This window comes from Leptodactylus fuscus, chromosome 5, assembly GCF_031893055.1.
Source record: "Leptodactylus fuscus isolate aLepFus1 chromosome 5, aLepFus1.hap2, whole genome shotgun sequence".
NCBI classification, from domain to species: Eukaryota; Metazoa; Chordata; class Amphibia; order Anura; family Leptodactylidae; genus Leptodactylus; species Leptodactylus fuscus.
In genome coordinates this window covers 139,754,764-139,779,098 of record NC_134269.1, presented here as the reverse complement: position 1 = coordinate 139,779,098, position 24,335 = coordinate 139,754,764, and the positions used below count along the sequence as shown (strand labels likewise).

The 24,335-nt window shown below is 42.2% G+C and overlaps 1 protein-coding gene across 4 annotated transcripts in view; it reads right to left on the bottom strand.

The window, feature by feature from the left end:
- USP15 (ubiquitin specific peptidase 15) overlaps positions 1–24,335 on the bottom strand; it is a 72,211-nt gene that overhangs the window by 20,919 nt on the left and 26,957 nt on the right. For all 4 annotated transcript variants that reach the window (XM_075274326.1, XM_075274328.1, XM_075274327.1 and 1 more), the window contains 7 exons: positions 17,558–17,702; positions 15,925–16,098; positions 11,171–11,329; positions 9,140–9,364; positions 6,809–6,892; positions 6,632–6,726; positions 142–333 (listed from right to left, as the gene is read on the bottom strand). In XM_075274326.1, the coding sequence (XP_075130427.1) occupies positions 142–333; positions 6,632–6,726; positions 6,809–6,892; positions 9,140–9,364; positions 11,171–11,329; positions 15,925–16,098; positions 17,558–17,702 (1,074 nt within the window). The remainder of the gene's footprint in view (positions 1–141; positions 334–6,631; positions 6,727–6,808; positions 6,893–9,139; positions 9,365–11,170; positions 11,330–15,924; positions 16,099–17,557; positions 17,703–24,335) is intronic.

The window sequence follows — 24,335 nt, the reverse complement described above, 5'->3', positions numbered from 1 at the left end:
GTCTGATGGCTAGAGACACAAATACCACCCATATCCATATTGAGATTTTCCATTTTTGGCAAAATAGCCCAGCCCTATGTTGGGTAACCCCTTTAAACACAAGGTGAAATTTATTTGAAGTTCCAGCTTTCAAACACCTACCACATCCTTGCTAAAAGCAAGTTATACAGCTTATCTTCAGTGATGTTTCTAGGCACGGTTAAAAGAAAAGGTTGGCCAAACAACGTTGATCCATGGTGATGGCTGTAACTGGTGTGACGGAACTTCTCTCGCAAATATATAGGAATTATAACTTGCTCTGTATCTTCTGTCCTGTTGATGGATGTTTCAAATCTAAGAACAGAAAGTATATAGGGTAATCAACCGGAGTGTTGCAGTATAGAGGGGATGCAATTCATCATGGCTACAGAGTATGTTACAATGACCAGCCACACTCTAATGAGCAAAAAAACAAAACAAAAGAACCCCTAATAAAGAGACAAAAAAGGTGAAACTGTAAATATGGGGAAAAGGGAAAGTAATTCATGCAAGTACCCCCTGTCCCCAATGTGGGCCTGTCAAGGAAGTTTAACTCAAGGATCAATCAGAGAAGGGGACAGTTTAGTTATAGCATTATAGAGGTGCAATTGTTTGCCTATTGTAGCAGGTAAATAAGGAGATGCACAATCTTTTGTGTTATTGTTATTATAGTTCCTGAAAAAAGTGAATTATTGAGGGAAAAATAAAATGTAAGGAAAAAAAAAATCATTATTTCCATTCACCTAAAGATGCAAAGAAGATCTAGTGCTTCAAAAGCAGTAGAAGGTAAAACACTGTATTTAGTAGTGAAGATAAAAACATTCCAGCCAATTATGTGTTTCAAGTACACAGGCTCTTAGTCATAGCATGCAAGCTTGAAACGCATTAGTGACTGAAATGGTTTTATCTTGAGTGCCGGATTTTCTCAGCTCTTTGAACCAACAGAGGATCTTCCACTTTCATGTTGGAATACTACAGCTGAAGGGTGAGGTGAATACTGGCTGTTCGCTTACAATACTGATTCCTGTTTTTAACTCTGTTAGTCTAAGGTCACACGGTGTAAAAGTAACAAGTAAAACACCCAACATCAGTTCATTGCTCTGGCTGGCCTGCAGATATCCCCTATGTTTTAATCTTTGCATGGCAAAGGCTGAAATCTTCAGATAAAACTGAGCAATAATTGACAAGCCACAGCCCAAGTCATGCCACAATCATATGTACACTGCTGCACCTAGGTAAACAATAGAGGGAATGCACTGATGAAATGTGATGGCCTATCCTATTAAGTGTGTGTATTTATAGTCAGAAATGTTACAATTCCAGGAAAAGACAGAACATGATTAGAGATGAGCGAACAGTGTTCTATCGAACACATGTTCGATCGGATATCAGGGTGTTCGCCATGTTCGAATCGAATCGAACACCACGTGGTAAAGTGCGCCAAAATTCGATTCCCCTCCCACCTTCCCTGGCGCCTTTTTTGCACCAATAACAGCGCAGGGGAGGTGGGACAGGAACTACGACACTGGGGGCATTGAAAAAAATTGGAAAAAGTCATTGGCTGCCGAAATCAGGTGACCTCCATTTTAGACGAATAGTGGATTTCAAATCCGGGTCATATGAGAATGTGAACTTTGTGACTATGAGACAGGGATAGCTGTACAGGCAGGGATAGCTAGGGATAACCTTTATTTAGGGGGGAATGTTATTAAAAATAACTTTTTGGGGCTCTATCGGGTGTGTAATTGTGATTTTTGTGAGATAAACTTTTTCCCATAGGGATGCATTGGCCAGCGCTGATTGGCCGAATTCCGTACTCTGGCCAATCAGTGCTGGCCAATGCATTCTATTAGCTTGATGAAGCAGAGTGTGCACAAGGGTTCAAGCGCACCCTCGGCTCTGATGTAGCAGAGCCGAGGCTGCACAAGGGTTCAAGCGCACCCTCGGCTCTGATGTAGGAGAGCCGAGGGTGCACTTGAACCCTTGTGCACCCTCAGCTCTGCTACATCAGAGCCGAGGGTGCGCTTGAACCCTTGTGCACACTCTGCTTCATCAAGCTAATAGAATGCATTGGCCAGCGCTGATTGGCCAATGTATTCTATTAGCCTGATGAAGTAGAGCTGAATGTGTGTGCTAAGCACACACATTCAGCTCTACTTCATCGGGCTAATAGAATGCATTGGCCAGCGCTGATTGGCCAGAGTACGGAACTCGACCAATCAGCGCTGGCTCTGCTGGAGGAGGCGGAGTCTAAGATCGCTCCACACCAGTCTCCATTCAGGTCCGACCTTAGACTCCGCCTCCTCCGGCAGAGCCAGCGCTGATTGGCCGAAGGCTGGCCAATGCATTCCTATGCGAATGCAGAGACTTAGCAGTGCTGAGTCAGTTTTGCTCAACTACACATCTGATGCACACTCGGCACTACTACATCAGATGTAGCAATCTGATGTAGCAGAGCCGAGGGTGCACTAGAACCCCTGTGCAAACTCAGTTCACGCTAATAGAATGCATTGGCCAGCGCTGATTGGCCAATGCATTCTATTAGCCCGATGAAGTAGAGCTGAATGTGTGTGCTAAGCACACACATTCAGCACTGCTTCATCAAGCCAATACAATGCATTAGCCAGTGCTGATTGGCCAGAGTACGGAATTCGGCCAATCAGCGCTGGCTCTGCTGGAGGAGGCGGAGTCTAAGGTCGCTCCACACCAGTCTCCATTCAGGTCCGACCTTAGACTCCGCCTCCTCCGGCAGAGCCAGCGCTGATTGGCCGAAGGCTGGCCAATGCATTCCTATGCGAATGCATACTTAGCAGTGCTGAGTCAGTTTTGCTCAACTACACATCTGATGCACACTCGGCACTGCTACATCAGATGTAGCAATCTGATGTAGCAGAGCCGAGGGTGCACTAGAACCCCTGTGCAAACTCAGTTCACGCTAATAGAATGCATTGGCCAGCGCTGATTGGCCAATGCATTCTATTAGCCCGATGAAGTAGAGCTGAATGTGTGTGCTAAGCACACACATTCAGCACTGCTTCATCAAGCCAATACAATGCATTAGCCAGTGCTGATTGGCCAGAGTACGGAATTCGGCCAATCAGCGCTGGCTCTGCTGGAGGAGGCGGAGTCTAAGGTCGGACCTGAATGGAGACTGGTGTGGAGCGATCTTAGACTCCGCCTCCTCCAGCAGAGCCAGCGCTGATTGGTCGAGTTCCGTACTCTGGCCAATCAGCGCTGGCCAATGCATTCTATTAGCCCGATGAAGTAGAGCTGAATGTGTGTGCTTAGCACACACATTCAGCTCTACTTCATCAGGCTAATAGAATACATTGGCCAATCAGCGCTGGCCAATGCATTCTATTAGCTTGATGAAGCAGAGTGTGCACAAGGGTTCAAGCGCACCCTCGGCTCTGATGTAGCAGAGCTGAGGGTGCACAAGGGTTCAAGTGCACCCTCGGCTCTCCTACATCAGAGCCGAGGGTGCGCTTGAACCCTTGTGCACACTCTGCTTCATCAAGCTAATAGAATGCATTGGCCAGCACTGATTGGCCAGAGTACGGAATTCGGCCAATCAGCGCTGGCCAATGCATTCTATTAGCCCGATGAAGTAGAGCTGAATGTGTGTGCTAAGCACACACATTCAGCACTGCTTCATCACGCCAATACAATGCATTAGCCAGTGCTGATTGGCCAGAGTACGGAATTCGGCCAATCAGCGCTGGCTCTGCTGGAGGAGGCGGAGTCTAAGATCGCTCCACACCAGTCTCCATTCAGGTCCGACCTTAGACTCCGCCTCCTCCAGCAGAGCCAGCGCTGATTGGTCGAGTTCCGTACTCTGGCCAATCAGCGCTGGCCAATGCATTCTATTAGCCCGATGAAGTAGAGCTGAATGTGTGTGCTTAGCACACACATTCAGCTCTACTTCATCGGGCTAATAGAATGCATTGGCCAGCGCTGATTGGCCGAATTCCGTACTCTGGCCAATCAGCACTGGCTAATGCATTGTATTGGCTTGATGAAGCAGTGCTGAATGTGTGTGCTTAGCACACACATTCAGCTCTACTTCATCGGGCTAATAGAATGCATTGGCCAATCAGCGCTGGCCAATGCATTCTATTAGCGTGAACTGAGTTTGCACAGGGGTTCTAGTGCACCCTCGGCTCTGCTACATCAGATTGCTACATCTGATGTAGCAGTGCCGAGTGTGCATCAGATGTGTAGTTGAGCAAAACTGACTCAGCACTGCTAAGTCTGCATTCGCATAGGAATGCATTGGCCAGCCTTCGGCCAATCAGCGCTGGCTCTGCCGGAGGAGGCGGAGTCTAAGGTCGGACCTGAATGGAGACTGGTGTGGAGCGACCTTAGACTCCGCCTCCTCCAGCAGAGCCAGCGCTGATTGGCCGAATTCCGTACTCTGGCCAATCAGCACTGGCTAATGCATTGTATTGGCTTGATGAAGCAGTGCTGAATGTGTGTGCTTAGCACACACATTCAGCTCTACTTCATCGGGCTAATAGAATGCATTGGCCAGCGCTGATTGGCCGAATTCCGTACTCTGGCCAATCAGCACTGGCTAATGCATTGTATTGGCTTGATGAAGCAGTGCTGAATGTGTGTGCTTAGCACACACATTCAGCTCTACTTCATCGGGCTAATAGAATGCATTGGCCAATCAGCGCTGGCCAATGCATTCTATTAGCGTGAACTGAGTTTGCACAGGGGTTCTAGTGCACCCTCGGCTCTGCTACATCAGATTGCTACATCTGATGTAGCAGTGCCGAGTGTGCATCAGATGTGTAGTTGAGCAAAACTGACTCAGCACTGCTAAGTCTGCATTCGCATAGGAATGCATTGGCCAGCCTTCGGCCAATCAGCGCTGGCTCTGCCGGAGGAGGCGGAGTCTAAGGTCGGACCTGAATGGAGACTGGTGTGGAGCGACCTTAGACTCCGCCTCCTCCAGCAGAGCCAGCGCTGATTGGCCGAATTCCGTACTCTGGCCAATCAGCACTGGCTAATGCATTGTATTGGCTTGATGAAGCAGTGCTGAATGTGTGTGCTTAGCACACACATTCAGCTCTACTTCATCGGGCTAATAGAATGCATTGGCCAGCGCTGATTGGCCGAATTCCGTACTCTGGCCAATCAGCACTGGCTAATGCATTGTATTGGCTTGATGAAGCAGTGCTGAATGTGTGTGCTTAGCACACACATTAAGCTCTACTTCATCGGGCTAATAGAATGCATTGGCCAATCAGCGCTGGCCAATGCATTCTATTAGCGTGAACTGAGTTTGCACAGGGGTTCTAGTGCACCCTCGGCTCTGCTACATCAGATTGCTACATCTGATGTAGCAGTGCCGAGTGTGCATCAGATGTGTAGTTGAGCAAAACTGACTCAGCACTGCTAAGTCTGCATTCGCATAGGAATGCATTGGCCAGCCTTCGGCCAATCAGCGCTGGCTCTGCCGGAGGAGGCGGAGTCTAAGGTCGGACCTGAATGGAGACTGGTGTGGAGCTATCTTAGACTCCGCCTCCTCCAGCAGAGCCAGCGCTGATTGGTCGAGTTCCGTACTCTGGCCAATCAGCACTGGCCAATGCATTTCTATGGGGAAAAGTTAGCTTGCGAAAATCGCAAACTGACAGGGATTTCCATGAAATAAAGTGACTTTTATGCCCCCAGACATGCTTCCCCTGCTGTCCCAGTGTCATTCCAGGGTGTTGGTATCATTTCCTGGGGTGTCATAGTGGACTTGGTGACCCTCCAGACACGAATTTGGGTTTCCCCCTTAACGAGTTTATGTTCCCCATAGACTATAATGGGGTTCGAAACCCATTCGAACACTCGAACAGTGAGCGGCTGTTCGAATCGAATTTCGAACCTCGAACATTTTAGTGTTCGCTCATCTCTAAACATGATGTATTTTCAGTCTGCTGGATCAGTACAACTAGATCTTATACAAGATCTGTATTGTTGTCAGGGATGGGCAAATACGATCTGAATAAAGATTACAATTATTCAGGTATTTTACCTCAATTACCATTGATGGTGATTATTTAGGTCATGCCCCTATCAAACCATACCCCTTTTACCGTACGAGTATGTTTTGATTGAACTTTGCAAGATGTGTCTAGCGAGATTGGCCTGGTTGTTTTGTTCGAACTGAACTCAGCCGGATTGGAATTGCTCTCTTCAGATCCCAGAGTATAATGACCGGAGGCCCAGGGAATGTAATCAAACCTAAAAAACAGTTTTATTTACCTCTCCTAGGCTCTGGAGCAACTCCCTGCTGTTTGTGCGTCTCCTGGCTGACATCTGGGACTGCTGAGGCCAATATTGGGTCTCAGTTGTCACATGGGTCATGTAGTGCTGTGATGGCTGCATTCATGCGTCACGGGACCTGGGTTTCTGACGTCAGTCAGTAGACTGGAGGAGAGTGAGTGACGCTGTAGCCCAGGATAGGGAAGTTACACTGTTTTTTGATTGATCAGACCCCAGAATATAGTAAGTGGAGTACCAGGGGGTAAAGACCAAAACATGTTTGGTCCAAACGAAACTTCAAACGCGTTTATAACCAAACCTAATATGAATACACACAGCATACTTATAAACTTACACATAAATATCATCACGCTCCATAATGCTACTCAAGTTTTCATCCATAGCAAATATTCTGTGAAATCTATGATTGTAAATATCTGTGACCACCATCTGAAAAGCAGAAGTAAAAATGTATAGTCAGATTCATTAGAGTATAAAAATGCACCAGGAGTTAGATCTTTAAAATACATACCTTCTCTGGTGGAATATCAGATAGTGAAGAAAGGGCTGTGCAAAGGTCCATAATATTTCCAATCTTTGGAACGATTACTTTGTACTAAAGGAGAACATGAAATGAACAAATGTAAAGATTTTTTATTTATAATAAATCCCTTAAAGGAACACTCCAAGTAAAATGTATACACCAGGGGGAATTTACATATGGACATGTGCAGGACACTGCTAGAATAATGGAATTTACTAACTCATCTACACCTGTTTTGTGGTGTATATGGGCAAAATGTGGTTCATTTTTGGGGAAATATTAAGAGGCCGCATAATTCAGGTACATCATGTGCCAGCTGAGAGAACGCCAGTCTTCATAAACTCTCCCCATTGTGTTAGGTCTAGTGCAGTGCATGACACAAGGATTTTCACCACAGAAATAAAGCACCACCACCAAAGGCTCTATAGAAAGAGCTTTGTCTGAAATTCATTTAGCACCTGAGGTTTTCAATAATTAATAATAATAATGTCAATCACAGTGGATATGTTAAGGGTTTATCTTTGATTTCTAATAGGTCATCCACATAATTTTCTACCAAGTGTCATTTGAAAAAAAACATAGATCACCATTCACTACTTCACACGTGGCAAGTTGGCAGTGGATATTGACGCGGAATCCGCCTCCAAATCTGCTGCCAAAAATGGCTCTCATTGACTTCAAAGGGAGCCACTCGCTTCTTTTTTCCACTAGCCGCGGATTCCGCAGCTAAAATCAGCCACGACGCGAGGCTCCAGCCCATTAATTTGGGCCTAATCTATCACGGAATGTCGCGATGGGATGCCAGTGCACTTCACCGGCATCCTGTCGCGGCAGCTGCGACTTAATGTGTACATGCGGAACTCCGTGTGAACTAGCCCTACTGCTCCCTAGCTTTAATTTCAATACAGTATGGTAGGAACAAAAAGCATCTGCTGTGTATGGACATATTTATAGTTTAGTGACATCTACTGACACTTCACCACTTCTGACAGGCTATGAAAATCAGCAGATCCAGCTCTAAACTACAAGAATAGCATTTTTTTTTTTCACACTGATCGAAATAAAAATACTATTAAATGTGAAAGTGCAAATCTCTGAAAAATCATTAAAGATAAAAAAAACAAACAAAACAACTGAAAGCATCACCATGAGGGTGTGTACATGGAACTATTGCGATTAACCCCTAGAAGTCTGCCTTTTTACATCACCTTATCTGTTACCGGGTGCTGCAGTCACGTTAAAGTCAAACACCTGTGATCTATAACGGCACCTCTACAAGTGTTAAGTGCTGGTATCTCCATGTTGAAGTTACTGTCCAGGAGTTACACCATGATAAGGGAAGCTTTTAGGACTTTTATCACCCTTTTCAGTGATCATAATGACAGTGAAGCTGCTTTTATTCAAATTGTGCTTAACAGGACCTGCTCCCCTGCCAGCCCTCACCATCACTAGCTCTTGGATGTTTACGCAGTCTCAGTAGGAAGCCTAGCTAGAGAGAACACAAGCAGTTTACAGCCCCCTACTATACTAAACTACTTGGTAATTTACCCGTGGACCAGGGGTCCAGAAAATAAGCCAATTTTTTGTTGAAAACTATTAAGTGTGTAGTCCCTGTGATCAGAAGAACTAGGAAAGCAAATCTTAATATGTTTATGTGCAATACTATATGTAAAAAACGATTTTGTTTTTATGTGAAGGAAGCTAAATTTACATTTTTTTTTCATATTTTATACCATTCTTCTATTTCTAGCGAAAAAAAAATATTTAACTTATTTATCAAATAAGGCTAGTTATCTCAAGCCTTATGTGCCCTGAAAAAAACATGGTAAAAATAGTTGGGATATGCAAAGCCATTAAAAAGATATAGATGTGTAAGGGCTCGTTCACATCTGCGCCCGGTCTCCGTTCTGCAGGTTTCCGTTTCCTGCACAAAACAGAGGCAGGAGACGGAAACCTGCAGGACTCTTTCTCACTCATTCATTTGAATGGGTTTGAAAGCTGTCTGGCTGTGAGCGGCGGTGAGCGTTTTATGCTCTCCGCCGCAAAACCGTTTTTTTAAATCCGGACATGAAGTACTCTGTCCGGTTTAAAAAAAGAACGGTTTAGCGGCGGAGAACATAAAACGCTGACCGCTGCTCACGGCCTGTGGTTTCCGTCTTCTTGCATGCAGAAGACGGAAACCAAAGAACGGAGACCCGAACGCAGGTGTGAACCTAGCGTAAAGCAATGCATACCAAAGTGCTAAATTTTGCCTGGGCATTGGAGCATCAATGACGCTTGGTCCTGAAAGGGTTAAAAGAACTGCATCTCATATCTTACCTGCATAGGTTTGGCAAGGGGATCCAGTCTAACAAGATATACTTCCAGTGTGCGTTCTTTTTTCATCGGAAGTGGAAGTGTTAAGTAACAAAAGGGATCAAATGTCACAGAAATTTTAGCACATTCAGGACAAACTAAGGTGGATTTAAATAAACCATGAAATATATCAACTATAATGGAGTCATTTCTTTTTATATGATTCTCCCAAGCTTCTTCAGCAACTACCTGCAATGCAAAAGCATGTAGTGTAAGAGTAAAGTTTTGTAATGTTTATATGCTATCCATATGTAGGAACAAGTCTATACATATGTTACAAGCTTATAGTGTACGTTCTAACATGTCAATTTATGGTTCTATATTTAGTGTCAATCAGTAAATGTCAAGAATAAAGTACTCAATGGGTTCCTTATTTTGTGTTGGTCATTGTAATACACAACCTACGGTAATTCATTATTCACGATACACCAGATGTGTGGCAAAATAGTCACAAGTTATGTTTTTGTGCCAGCCTTGCTATTCTACCACCACCCACACCATACTCAACATAACGTTTTTTTGCCCATCTGCTAAATAAAAGACATGTACATACACTTATTTGGTTATTGTTTCTAAAACGTCCATCACAAAGCTGTTTTTCACTCTGTAAATAAGGCCTAACTAGTTTTGGTTGATCATTTATTTAGCCAGTACTGGGCTTTATCAGAATATTTCAGGAATACTTCTTTGATAGTATAATTATCCTAGTTAGTTCCACCCTGGTATTCACCACGGTTCCGGGATTTGGATGTGAGAAGATTATCACTATTGTATATGAAGTCTGCATGTTATCTCTGCTATCTGAATACTCACATGCTGATTGATTAAATGCGAGAACAAGAACCATTTTATTTACATATTAGATAGCAGTCCTATGTTTAATGACAATAATACAAGTTCTATTTTCGAGTCTGCCTATTCAGTGTTTTTGGTGTGGATTTTAGTTTCTCAAATTTGTTTTTAGTAAATAAAAATAAAACTCAAAAATCTAAGAATTATTTTGGCAGTCTGACATTTAAAAAGTTAGAGCGGTTAAACCACCATGTGTACAACAGACCTGCCCGGAGCTTTGGGACAAGTGAAAGCACATGGCTGCTCTATAACAACTGTTCAGTAATAAAAGGTACGCGTTCTATCAATAAGCGGCTTCTATTTCCACATACGGATCTCAGTACTATTCTCACAATAAAGGAATTACGTTGAGTTCACAACAGCGCTTGTACTCCGTATTGGGATTCCGCTCCCTCTCCGCATGCGGACAGAAAAGTGCTGCACACTGTGGTTTTCTCTCCGTTTTGGTCAGAAACCAAATGGAAACTAAACGGACCTATTATAGTCTATGGGGTCCACGGGAAACAGCTTTTTATAGCAGATTAGGTTTCTGTTTGGGAAGGGGAGGGGGGAGACACTTGAACACTGATGTGAACCTAGCCTTAAGTTTAATATTTCTTAGACTCCTGTTGTTCTAACAAGCTGTTGTACAAGAAGAATTATGCGCCCTGTGTCATATTATACATTTATCACATCCTGATCTGTTCCTCTAATGCAGCAGTCTTGCGCCACACTTACATGGATAGTGGTGTATGCTTAGTGCTGCACCTGGTACCAGCACACCATTAAAAAGAAGAGAAAGATTATATTGCCTTCTGCACTGGTGCATGATGGAGATCCTGTACAATTGTTTGCTTGAATTATTAAGATACGTTTGATAAACTAAGGCTCCATTCAGATTACTTTTTAACATCTGTTTAGAAGTTTAATAGATGGAAAAAGAAAACCTCACAAACTGAAGCAAACAAATGACTATCTGCTTACTGAAACATTCATGTTAAAAAAAAAAAAAAAAAAAAAAAAAAAAGTTTGTCCATTTTCTGTAAACAGATTGCCATCTTTTTGCGAATGTGCTAAATGGATGTACAAACGTGACCTGAATGGAGCCTAAACTTGATGTCGTAGGGATTTGTAATGGAATCTATAAAAAGATAAAAAGTATACCTTGTCTGGTCTCCCATCTGCATCCTTGAGTTGGATGTAAGGCTTCTTTCGAATTCGATTTAAATCTTCATGCAAGCCATCTAATAAGAAAGCCAGTAGTTCTTGGCAATCCTGCTGTTGGTAACCAGAAAACTGAGGTGCAAATCGGCCTACCTGAGTCTGTAAGATAGACAAGGATTATTTCTGAGTATAGTCTTTCAGCTTTAAAGGGGTTATCTACTTTTTAATATTGATGACCTATGCTTAGGATAGGTCATTATTATCAGATCTGTGAGGGCCCTTCACCCAGGACCCCTGAAGTTCATATGCCCTAGGACAGCACAACTACTGGTAATGTGTACATGCCAGAAGCAGTGATGATCACTGAACCTGTGGCACGGCATTGGCTTTGGGTTCTGCAGCACGGCCTCGTTGAAGTCTATTTCATACGAGTGATTAGCATGGATCCTGGCATGTAAACATTGGAGCTGATCTGTGTGGGGTCTCTGGTGTCAGACTCTCATATCCTCAAGAGTAAGTCATCAGTATTAGAAAGTGGATAATCCTTTTAAGGTTATGCTAAATTCACAATAGAGCTGGCTGGAGACCCAAAAAATGGAGAGATGGACCCACTAAAACAGTGGGTACACACAGAGCCCGGAGAACTTCATATACCAGCAATTCACAACCAGGGCGCTGCGGCACCGAGTGATGCCATGGAGACCTCCCAGGGGTGACAACAATCCAGTGGGGAAATGGCTGCATGCCTCCTTTTACCCACATTGCCATCCTAAGCCAATATAGTTGAATAGAAGGATGCAGCAGGAAGGTTTTAGCTTTCTGCTAGATCAGTCAGGCATCAGCTAATGCTGCCTGCTGAAGACCTGTGGTATCGATCTGCAGAAGAGGAGGATCACAGAGCTCTGCTGACAGAGGATAGGCAAGGTTCACCGGGGGACATTACTAGTTGTCAGGGGGCCACTGGGGGACATTATTAGTTGTGATCAATGCACTGCTCTAATTACTGGTGTGTGATCTTGGTACCATGGTGTATTACAGTTGTTCATGCTTAGTAGTAATACAAGGGATACATACTAACATCTCAGTGATATGTGCAGGACATCCTACGTCCACACATGTTGCCTCTCATGGCAGAGCTTATAACTGGCATTTTTGCAACAGGATAATGCTCACCCACATAAAGCAAGCGTTTTCTAGCAACGTCTCTAATAGATTGGATGGATTGAACACGGCCGTGGCCTGCAGGGTACCAGATTTTTTGCAAACCCAGCATTTATGGGATATCTACAGACTCAGCTGTAAAAATTGGTGGGCAAATGTGCTGGAGGATACAAGACAGAATTTGTATGACTAAATTATAAAGACAAAAACTATGCTGGGAATTCATCAGGGCTGGTATTCTGTATGAAGTCCATAGCCAGTGGGAGACCCCCTAGCCTCTTATAATTCAGGTGCACTTACAAAGCACCAGACCTGAAATTTACACCAGTTGGGAAGTAGTATTGATTTCTTGTAAAACTTTTGGCAGTTTTAAAGCTCAAGTTATAGCAGATTTATTGGGCTTAGGGGCCGTGTGCCAATGATGTGCCAGATTAACACCCAGAAAACTGGCATATACGAGTTGGTACATTTCCCCAATGTGTGTTTGCTCTTCACACCGATTAACAGACTACTGTAAGCAGTTCATACAGTATAGTGTAACACTAGGGCATGGACTAACAATATTATTATTGTTTATATAGCATCATTAATTCAATAGTGCTGGGTTTACATATGGCACACAAAATATACAAAACAAGTACAATACTAAATAGTGACCAACTGGCACAGTGGGATAGAGGGCCCTGTCCACAAGGGAAGAGGGATAGAAACAGAAGGTGAGGGGAGAGACTGTACAGATGGTGGTGTGGTGATCGTGTTATTGGAGGTTTTAGGCCTTCCTGAATAGGGGAGTCTTCAGGGCCTTCTTGAAGCCTGCGAAAGTCAGTCTTGTGTGTCTTGGTAATAAGTTTCCAGAGTATGGGGGATGAAGGGAGGAATCTTGGAGCTCTGCAAAGAGCGGATGAGAGCAGAGCGGAGTAGGAGGTCTTTGGAGGATCGCAGGTTACGTGTGGGCATGTAGCGGGAGATCAGCCATTTGTATGTCAGCGTTAGTAACAAACTCTATTCACTGGGCAATGGGTAGCCAGTGAAGGCATAGGCAGCGGGGAGCGGCAAATGAAGAATGGTGCATTAACCACTTCCGGACCGCCCATAGACTATATACGTCCGGGAAGTGGTTGCCTAGTTCTGACAGGACGTACCTGTACGTCCATCAGAACACAGCAGCTGCACGGAGATCGTGTAGCTGCTTTCACTAGGAGCCGGCTGTAACTTCAGCCGGAGCTCCCAGAGAGAAGACAGCGCAGATTTATTACCTCCCCTGCCTTCTCAATTGCTGTGTATACAACGCTCAATGAGTGCTGTATACACGGCTATGGACGCAGCCATAATTCAGCTGCCCTCTGACCCGGCGGGGACATGATCCGTGGGGAGCAGAGTCTTACAAGAGCTGCTGGGTCCTACAGGACTCAGATCAGCTCAGTAAGCTGTGTATACAGCATGCAGGAGGCTGTATTCCTCCTGTATCTGAGGTTAAATGTAGCAGCCCCAGTTATAGGAGAAATCAGCCTCCAGTACAAAAAAATAAGTGATCAGATGTCCCCAAAGGTCTCTTATCACCTTATGGGGACACAATCTGAAAAATAAAATAAAAATATAATAAAAAAGTTTTAAAAAAATGTAAATAAAATAAAAAATAAATAATACGCTAATAAAACGCCGTTATTAAAGGTTACAGCCCCACCCCCGACGACACCATACAAAATAAAAATTACCGTAACGGAGAGGAAAAACTATATTATAAAGTTTTTCAGTGACACTTTGTGTTATTAAATTTAAAAAAAAATAAAAAATTGAAAACCAGACACAATTTCCCTCCTATTTTGTTTATATTTTCCCAGATATAAAAAAAATTAACACACATTCGAAAATAAAGATAACATAAAAATAAAGCCCTATGTGTCCCCGAAAAAAGACGCAAAAATTAGTTGACTGAGACATACGGGAAAAATGTTACAGCCCTCAAAACCGCACATACAAAATAAACCTAAAATGTGTCTGGTCCTGGACCACAAATTGGCCCGGTACTGAAGTGGTTAAGAGAGCAGCACAGTTTAAGGTGGACTGGAGGGGAGAGGCGAGAGCATTCGTAGGGAGGCCATGGAGAAGGACATTGCATTAATCTAAGCAGGAGATTATGAGGGAATGAACTAGCACCTTTGTAGTTTCAGGGGTGAGGAAGGAGCAGATTCGATGGATCTTCTTGAGTTGGAGGTGGCAGGAGGTGTTGATGGTTTGAATGTAGAGCTTGAAGGATAGGTCAGAGTCCAAGGTTATCCCAAGGCAATGGACCCATGGGACAGGGGTAAGTGTGGTTCCATTAACTATGATAGATGGGTCAGGTAGAGGGGCTGTACGAGGTGGGGCAAAGATGATGAACTCCGTTTTCTCTATGTTGACTGAGAAAACTGAAGGAGAGAAAGGAGGCTACAGCTGCTAGACACTTTGGAACTCTGGACAAAAGAGAGGTAATGTCTGGTCCAGAGAGGTATATGTGAGTGTTGTCAACATAGCAATGGTATTGAAAACCATGAGATTCTATGTTGGCCAAGGGTGTAGGAGGGGTCCTAGGATGGAGCCTTGGGGGACACCTACAGAAAGATGGTGTGGCGAAGAGGTAGTATGCAAGTGGGAAATGGTGAATGTGCGGTTGGTGAGGTATGAGGAGATGCAGAAAATGACCAGGTCTGAGATACCAAGAGATGAGAGCGTTTCTAACAAGAGGGAGTGGTCGACTGTGTCAAAAGCAGAGGAGAGGTCGAGGAGGAGGACGAAAGAGTAGTGATGCTTGGCTTTGGCAGTTAGACGATCATTAGTGACTTTGGTTAGGGCAGTTTCTGTAGAGTGACAGGGCCCGAAGCCTGACTGTAGTCTGTCAAAGAGGACATTGGATGAGAGATAGGAGGAGAGTTCAGAGTGAACGTGTTGCTCAAGCAGTTTTGAGGTGTACGGGAGCTGTGAGATAGGGTGATAGTTGGCTGGAGAGGATGGTTCCTTAAGTATAGGTGTGACGGTGGCATGTTTGAAGGTGGAAGGGACAAATTCATTGGTTAGGAATAGGTTGAAGAGATGGATTAGGGCCGGAGTAATAACTTCAGTGAGTCTGGAGATGAGATGTGACTTAATCAGGTCAAGCACACAGGAGGTAATGTGGGATTTAGACATTAGATTGGAGAGCTTTTCATCAGTGGTGGTGGAGAAACAGGTTAAAGATAAAGAGCACCGAGCAGTTGGGTAGAATGGATGTCGGTGGTGTAGAGTGAGAGTCTCTGATCGTCTCAATTTTGCTTTTAAAATAAAAGGCAAAGTCATCAGCTGAGAAAAGTGACATTGGAGGAGGCACAGGAGGACGAAGAAGGTAGTGAATAGCTGTTTGGGGTTGCGGGATAGGGCAGATACAAAAATATTCAGCCGTGGTACATTCAAAATTGACCAAATGCATTTGTCCATCTAAGAAAACTGGTAGAAAGCTTGCAACCCAGACTATAATGAAAAATTACATACAGTAGAATTATTTGGATTATAGAAAATCCAAAGGATGATGAACATTATCTCAATAGCCATTTATAAATGGTATATTAGAAAAAACAAACCTTAAATGCTCTGGGAGTTACATAGCTGTATTTCCCTGACCACATTTGTTTGATGAGTTCTGCGTAAGACTTGGCAATTTCTCCTCTCATGCCTAAAGGGTTATCCAGGTTCAACTCATCTTGATACTTATCATTAAGGAAGTACTCAGTTAGTGGTGGAGTATTGCTCAAACACTGGAAAAAGAAGAAGTATAATGATATAAATAAACATTGTCCAGTTTTATATAAATCAGTAATAATTCAGTGTATCGGCCTTTAATATTAAATAATAGAAGCATACCTTTGTGGTCACAAACTGATGAAGCAACGCAGAGATACCCCTCTTTTGCACGCATATGTAAATGTGTCTGCAAGTGAACTGCAGGAGGGCCCGATGCCTACAGACAACTGCAATGATCTCCTCTGAAATCATTGCCCATTTAATTATGATTGACATAGTTATGCTCTGCCTGCATCATGGGGGTCTGTGGGCAACTCTGGCAAATTGCACCCACTGTGGTGCACTTTCAGGGTGATCTGTATAAACATGCTTTGTCTTGTGGTCACAAGGCCATTAATAGTTTGGGAGGCCTTTTGGACCCGAAAGACTCACTTCAAAAGGAAGCAAAAATGGCAAATAGCTGCCGCAGGTCTGACTTGTCTAACCCTTGCGATCAGATTTTACTGATGGGGAAGATGTAGAAAATCATATATCCCATCTGAATAATAAGGAGTCCATGTAATATATGGAAAGGTTGGGTCTGTCACAGTTATAGTTGCAGCTAAAGAGTAGCTCTTCATTCTGGCTCGCAGAGGAAGGTCCTGACCCAACAATATAAAGGAATTATGATTTATAAATGTAACTCTAAGTCAAGTGTATTCCAAACATTCACAGTTCCATGTACTTTTAGATAACTGAAGTCCATGCACACATACATCAGTATTATATAGTCTAACTCTACAGAGCTTGTTCTTGACATTACAGTGTAAGGGTGCATGCACACTGAGTAACGCCGGGCGTGTATGAGAGCCGTACACGCCGGCATTACAGCAGACTGCCGAACACTTCCCATTCACTTCAATGGGAGCGCTCGTAACAGCGGCGTTTACGAGCGCTCCCATTGAAGTGAATGGGAAGTGTTCGGCAGCCCTGCTGTAACGCCGGCGTGTACGGCTCTCATACACGCCCGGCGTTACGTAGTGTGCATGCACCCTAACATATAGAAGACCATGCTTAGCTTCCATGAATTCCAGCCTCTATTGATTCCCTGATATCGTCCTACATTCACACACTGCAGATAGCGCATGGATTTTCAGGAAAGTACACTGCATGATACAACAGCATTTAAGTCAATGAGATTTTTGTACTCATGTACATAATTGTTAATTTTTGTTTTACATGTGAAAGTTGACGTGTGATATGGAATTTAAAAAATTGGAGCATGTCAATTCCTTGTGTATATTTTAGCCTACTGAATAGGTGAAACAGCTAAACCATGGTGAACATCTGAGACACTATTGTCCCTTTCCTTCACCTTATTACATTTAGCATCCCTATTCACAAACAGTGGATAGGTCAGCAATCCTAACGTTCAAGGTATTTCTAACCTTACCACTATTGGCAGACAACATGATCAAATGAAGAATATTTTACCTGAATTGCAGAATTCATAAAACAAGTGTTCCCCAGGTTACTTAAGCCACAAAGTCCTGGTTGCTCATTGTGTCTTCCTGGCTCAGAGTACTCATAGTTCTTGTAGGCAGCATATGAAGGTAGGCAATAGTTTGAATTTTTCACACTGGAAGAAGAAAAAAATGTATCGCTAAATGCAAATGTAATCATAGTTACAAGAAAAACTCTCCTAAAACATATATTTGTACCCAGAGACTGTGTGTTCAGGTTCACGGCTCACTTGGTTTTCTATAGGTACCTCCAACTTTAAACATTTAATATTAAAACATAGCCAGCAGCATCTGAGCATTGCACATCCAAGGCTTACTCGGTTTTGGTTTTCTTATTTGTAAGCTTTTAGCATTCGATATTGGCTATTTAATTACAGACAATACAGCGAAATTCCCAAGGCTGCTGATGCATCTCAAAGCCAATGCAATAAGAGAAAGAAAGAACTATTTATAGATGTTCAACAAGGACAGTATGATCTAATGTTCACAAGCCGAAAACAGAGAAGACCAATGAGGGATGTATAACTGTGTTCCATTTAGGTAATCTATACAGCTATGCCCAAGTGGAGAAACTTTCCAGAGTACAACTCACCTTAATCTGCAAGTCAGTAATAGGAAATTCTAAATTACATAATACTGTAAATATATGGAGTACTTCTGTATTGTCCAAACAACAGCAGACCCTGCACAACACACTATGGTATTATCACTATATTCAGAATGGACACAGAAACATGATGAAACATACAGTTATCCTATAACCATATCAGGTTGTAAGAAATAGAAAAGCTACAGCAATTCTCAGAACTAGATAGAACATGTGAATGAATGAATGAATGAACCCGAAATGTGTAGAATATTCCATCTCCAACTGTTAGCAATAGTATGTGACAGCCACAGGACCCTTGTAAGTGACAACTTCAGAGTCCATGAATTGAAAGAATAAAGAAACTGCTTTCACATTCACCATCTCCTTTTTAAGGATTCAGGGTCAGTCCTGTTCTGTAGGTGTCATGACATGTCAGTCCTCAATAATAGCTCTCTGATATGTCATTGCCTACACATCCTTGATCTCTATTAGCAGGATATCACTACTGCTAAACAAATGCAATGACACATCAGAGAGCAGCAAGGGGTTTGACAGCTATCTGAAAAGTGTGGGCCAGTTAAAGCATACCTCCAGTTATACACAACTTTCATAAATCAATAGAACAGGTTAATATATTAAACTTGTAATATACCTTATTAAATAAATGTGTTTTCTTCTCCACTTTTCAGGCAGTTACTTTTCACAAATTAGTCTATGAAGAGGGGAGGGGGATAGAAAAGACACTCAATTTCTGCTACATTGCTGTGCTCTTTAAATGCTGCTAGGTTGTAGATAAGAAGCTAACAGTGGCAGCAGCATCCTACACCATCCATTCCATCTCCACAAATCGGTGTGTGATACTGAATAGGGAGACAAATCTTATGTAAACAAGCAGTCAGACTGACGATAAGGAGCAGGAGAGCAATTTAATAATTATATTCAAATGTACTATTCATTTATGAAAAGTTGTTTATAGCTGGAGAGACACTTTAAGGCGAAGTTCACATATGACAGATTGTCCATCACAAGTCCCATTTTTATCAGGACAGTAAAAGACCTATTGCTGCATGCAACATCACCTTTCCTGTCCAAAAGACAGACACTTTATTGGATCCTGAACCCCTCCCCCCCCTTACCCTACACGGCCACGTCAGTGTTTTGCATCGGTGTTTGTAAAGGCAAGTACCTGTAGTAAAGGGTACACAAACAAGATACACTGGAAAGATCTGCGTTTTTAACCCACACTGCAAAACACTGATGTATGACTAGCGTCTAAATCAATGGGCTATTGTGGATGCAGCCAGGGTCAACGAATAAAGAAATGTGATGTCATTACCATTTAAGATGAGAATCATAATGCAGATGTGAGCAGAGCCTTAAGAAACCAAAAAGAAAATATTGCTCATTTTTATTACTATTTCTTTTGAAGATGTAGAAATATGCTTACATGCATATCATTAAAGAAATTGGCTTCTTTCATATGCATTAAACAATACACAAAACAACCTTTTGAGGAATTTCCTACAGGGAATAGAAAGATATCAATAGAAATCCCAACAAAGAAAATAAAGAATCATCATTCAACATGTAGAACTGTGTTAAATTTCAGGTTGCAGGGAAAAGGTTAAGAAATAAAATGCTGAAATATTTCATTCTTCGCTTCTTTTGAATAAAAATGCCAATTCATCATCTTTACCAAGGCAGTAAAATGACATTTTTCTTCTGTCCATTAAAACACAAATTACCCATTATGCTCAGCGTAAGAGATTCTGGCACAGACACAGATTCGATAATGAGACTTTATAATAACCCATTTATGATGCCACGCTCACTGGCAGCAAGCTTATTATTAGCACAAAGTTCTCTTAAAGACAGCCTGACAACATAAAAATTCAGTCCGGTTTGCAGTCCAGCATGCCATACAGTGGGAGGAGCTGAGCAGTGCAAAGGGGTGGGCCTTTAAATCAATCCATGGTCATGTGATGGACACAGGTGCACAGCTCATCAAGTCACAGCACAGTAATCAGACAACTGCCTGGTAATGAGCAGCACCTGTGTGTACATCACATGACCAGGGACTGAATATCACATGACCATGGACTGAATATCACATGACCATGTAGCAAACTGTTAGGAATTGATACAGAAAGTATATTAGAAATTATATCTTTTTATTATACAAACAATAACATTTTGTATCTCATTATTGGTCTGAAAGTGGCCAACCCGTTTAACATATAGTATTAGGGTAGAACAGTCAATATACCGGACTGGGTGGTATTACTCAGTGATTGACAGTCTTACCAGTTTAAGTGTACACAAAGAGTTAGCTGTCCATCACAGTGTAAGACCGCCCATTATGCTGCCAACCCAAAATGAGAGATTTAAATGAAAGAATTTCAAATATATTGACTCTTCGTCCTCAAAAGTATATATTGATCTATTCAACTCCTCCTTCTCTATAAAATGTTGCCTACAAACTGTACGGTATTTCACAGTGGGAGTTTCCTTTAACCCCTTACATGTATGGGGTATGTTGGAATTTTAGACAAAGCAATCGCTTAGCAGAATTGTCCATGATTGGAGAGAACTTCAATCATGACCATTTAACCTCTCAAATACCAAAGGAGTGGGAAGAGGGAGATAGCTACAAAAACAAAGTAAAGAAAAAAAAAAAAGGTTTTAAAGCAAGCAGGTAAATCAGTAACAACCTAATGAGAGTACCTTATAGGGGTACTTCTACACTAAATTGCAGCTCTATGTTCATGAAAATCAGCATTTTATTCTCATATACATTAGCTAAAAAGGGCTTTAGAGGAATTCCCTCTTCTGCCAGGGCTTCACTTCCTGCTCTAATCACAAAAAACTACCATTTACCAGCGCGGAGACGACGAAGAAAGGTAGGAGACGAATAGCCTTTCTTAAGGCTATTTCGACGTGGTACTTAGAAAAAATGTCGCCTGAATGATAGGATCCCTTTAAAACAAAGACTATATAAACGTGTCATCACTGTAATCGTAATGACCCGGAGATGGAGAATAAAGTTAAAGGGCTTGTCCCATCTTAAGGATCCTAGCTATACTGGTAGCTTATGTAAATTGAAGACTTTTCCTAAATATATTGCTTTAGAAAATCTGCTTTGTTCTCCTGTTATGTGAACTGATTCATCCCATTATTTACACAGTGTTGTTATAACCATGGACCTATAGGACAAGTGACATCACTCACTCACTGCTCTTGCTGGCAGGACAATCATTCAACTAATTGCAGTTTGCAGATAAAGCAAGTCTGTTATCTCTCTATGTAAACACACAGATAACACTGAGTCCACTCTGTACAATCATCTGCATATTATCTGATCTGTAGAAGTGTTGTGAGACTTCTCTGGCTGCAAGAGGGAGGGGAAGGGAGGAGAAATACAGGAAGTGAGATGAAAAGACTGCAGCCAGACTGGTGAAACACTGAGATGGGAAAACCCCTGTAATGAGTCTCTTTTACCGCAGTGTGAACGCAATAAATACAAAACCTAGAAGAAAATTGTATAACTTCATGTTTGTTCCAAGTCCGTTACATTTGGAATTTTTTTCCAGCTTCCCAATATATAATACCGAATATTTAATAGTGCCATTAGAAAGTACAATGGCAGTATTAAAATGGCTCTTTGAATGGAAAAACAAGTTATTGCTTTTAGGAAGGTAGGGAGTAAATAATGTAGCAAACAAAAAAATGTATTTAGTGGGAAGCAGTTAAGGGGATCTGATGGACTTGACATGGCGACAGACTTAGGGCACTTGTAGTTGAACTAATCCATTGAGTTCTACTGTTCTACAGAATGACAGTCCTAAACTTGCATTCAGGAAGATACAAGAGGATGCCTGGATGGGAGTTTTTAGGGACCTGTTTGGAAGATCTGCCAACATGACATTTAACCAATTCTAAGTCACTTATCATATGAATGCATTCAGTTACAGCATCTCAATAAAAGGGTCTCACAGGTAGGGCAGGGGGATTACGACCTTAAATATGCACCCATTGCTACTCCAGCATGGATGGTCCTATGCTCAATGTGTTTATATTACCACATGAATTATATAGTTTACAATCATGAGACAGCAGCAGGGGTATGCCAGCAAATACAGAACAAGAATGTAGCGAGTCATTGTCTGCAGTGGTCACATGTCGGTATTGCTGTGAATTATTGCTGCAGCAATGTAAGCAGACACTACTTTTCAGCTGGTGATTGTGCAATGGCTTGCTAGAGGCAGAAAGAGCTGCATCATTCTATGTCTGGAGACAGAACTGTTCACATGGCTACCTCATAAAGCTCATACTGCAGACTGCTGTCTGTCAGCATGAAATCTGTAGTAACACTAAAAACAGCACCTCAGAGGGATTTTTATACACTTTCCAAATAAGACTTTGCTATGCATCAATGCTGTTCCATTTTCCAGAAAAATGTTTTATGTATGTGAAAATTAGGTAAAAAGGGGCATTTCCTACACTTCCCCGAGCTTCCACTCACTGAATTTATCTACCACTAGATTGCCATCTGGCTCTGCACTCCATGCAGTCATTGACATATTTCCCCCACTGCATTTATCCTGTGCATCACTCGTGGCAGGTGCAGAATGCACTGACCTGTGCATGCCTGATTTCAGGTTACACCTGGTTATTACGAGGAATATGACCAAGGGCAGGAATTCACATGTTACACAGTCTTTGCAGCTGTAGCCTGATGTGAGTACTGCTCATGCAGAGATTGAATCACACGGTGAGCACAGTAGGGGGAGAGTTATCAATGCGTGGAGCGGAGCTAGTGGCAGTTAGGGAAAAGCTCAGGGAGGATAAGACATATCCTCAAAATACTAATCTACATAGGAAAAAAAAAGCGATTTTCTGAAAAAAACAGAACTGCATTGATGCATAAACAAGTCATATTTGGAAAGTGTATCAACAGAGCTACAAGGTACTGTGTTTAGCTTTCTTACAAAACTCATGCTGAAACTCCTTTAAATTGGAAAGATTTCTAATTTTTTACAAAATATTTTAGGTGCAACAATTTTGTTACTTATTTCCATAGTTAAATCACCTTGTAGATATTAAATACTTCATATTATGTTACATTTCAGTAACTCACAAATTTGTTCAAACTTTTGACGCTTTAATGCATCCTTTACCTGGTACTGCATCCAGAGTTTTTCCTCTAGCCCCCACCATTCCTGAGCAAAGGGGAGTGATTCACAGTTCCAATCAGAGGTGGACAGTGTCAGAGATCCTAATCACAACTACTTATTTGCTCTTTTCCAAGACCACCCACTTAGCTGTAGAGGGCCTAAGTAGCATATCAGACACCAAAACTAACTGCACTTATTGCTTGGGAACGCTAGGGGCTAAAGAAAAAATTCCAACTTCGCCAGAATCAGTACATCAGCGCCTATTAAAGGACACAAAGAATTGGAATTGGTGGAGGCGGTAAAAAGCCCTCTTTACAAATGGACAAGTATATGATTAAAACACATATGATGTCATGATTACCCCTAGTTACTGGCATTCTGAGATATATGAGAAGTATATTACTGAAAGAATAACATCTTGAGTGGCATTCTCAGGTTGAAATGACTGTCAAATGCAAGTTGTAACATGCATAAAAATCAGAGCACAGCAAAATAACAATAGACGGGACACCAACTGGGGAAATTCACGCCATTGTCAATTCTTTTGATACAGTAAAATAAAAAAAGTTCATGGACTGCACACACATGCAAAATATTGTTTCAACTTGTCAAATAACACTTATCTGCAAAAGAAAATTAAACAGGAATTTTCTTCTTTTCATTGACTGTAGAACTGAACATAGCTCGCATGCAAGTTAGTAAATGTGTAGGTTTGTTTCTCCTGTAAACAGCTACATTGCTCATGAAATACATTGCTGTAAAGCTCTACCTCTGACCAACACAGACCATTAGAAAGCCAGTACAATATACTACATTTTACACGACCTTTTTTGGCTGGTACAACTTACCTTTGGTTCATTTCTGCCTGCGTCATAAGGAACAAAACGGGTTGGCGTCTAGAAAGCAAGTTATGGGTCGCTCACACTACTGTTAGTGACCATTAGTACTGTCCGCTGTTATTGTCAGTTGCAAGATTTTACCAACAG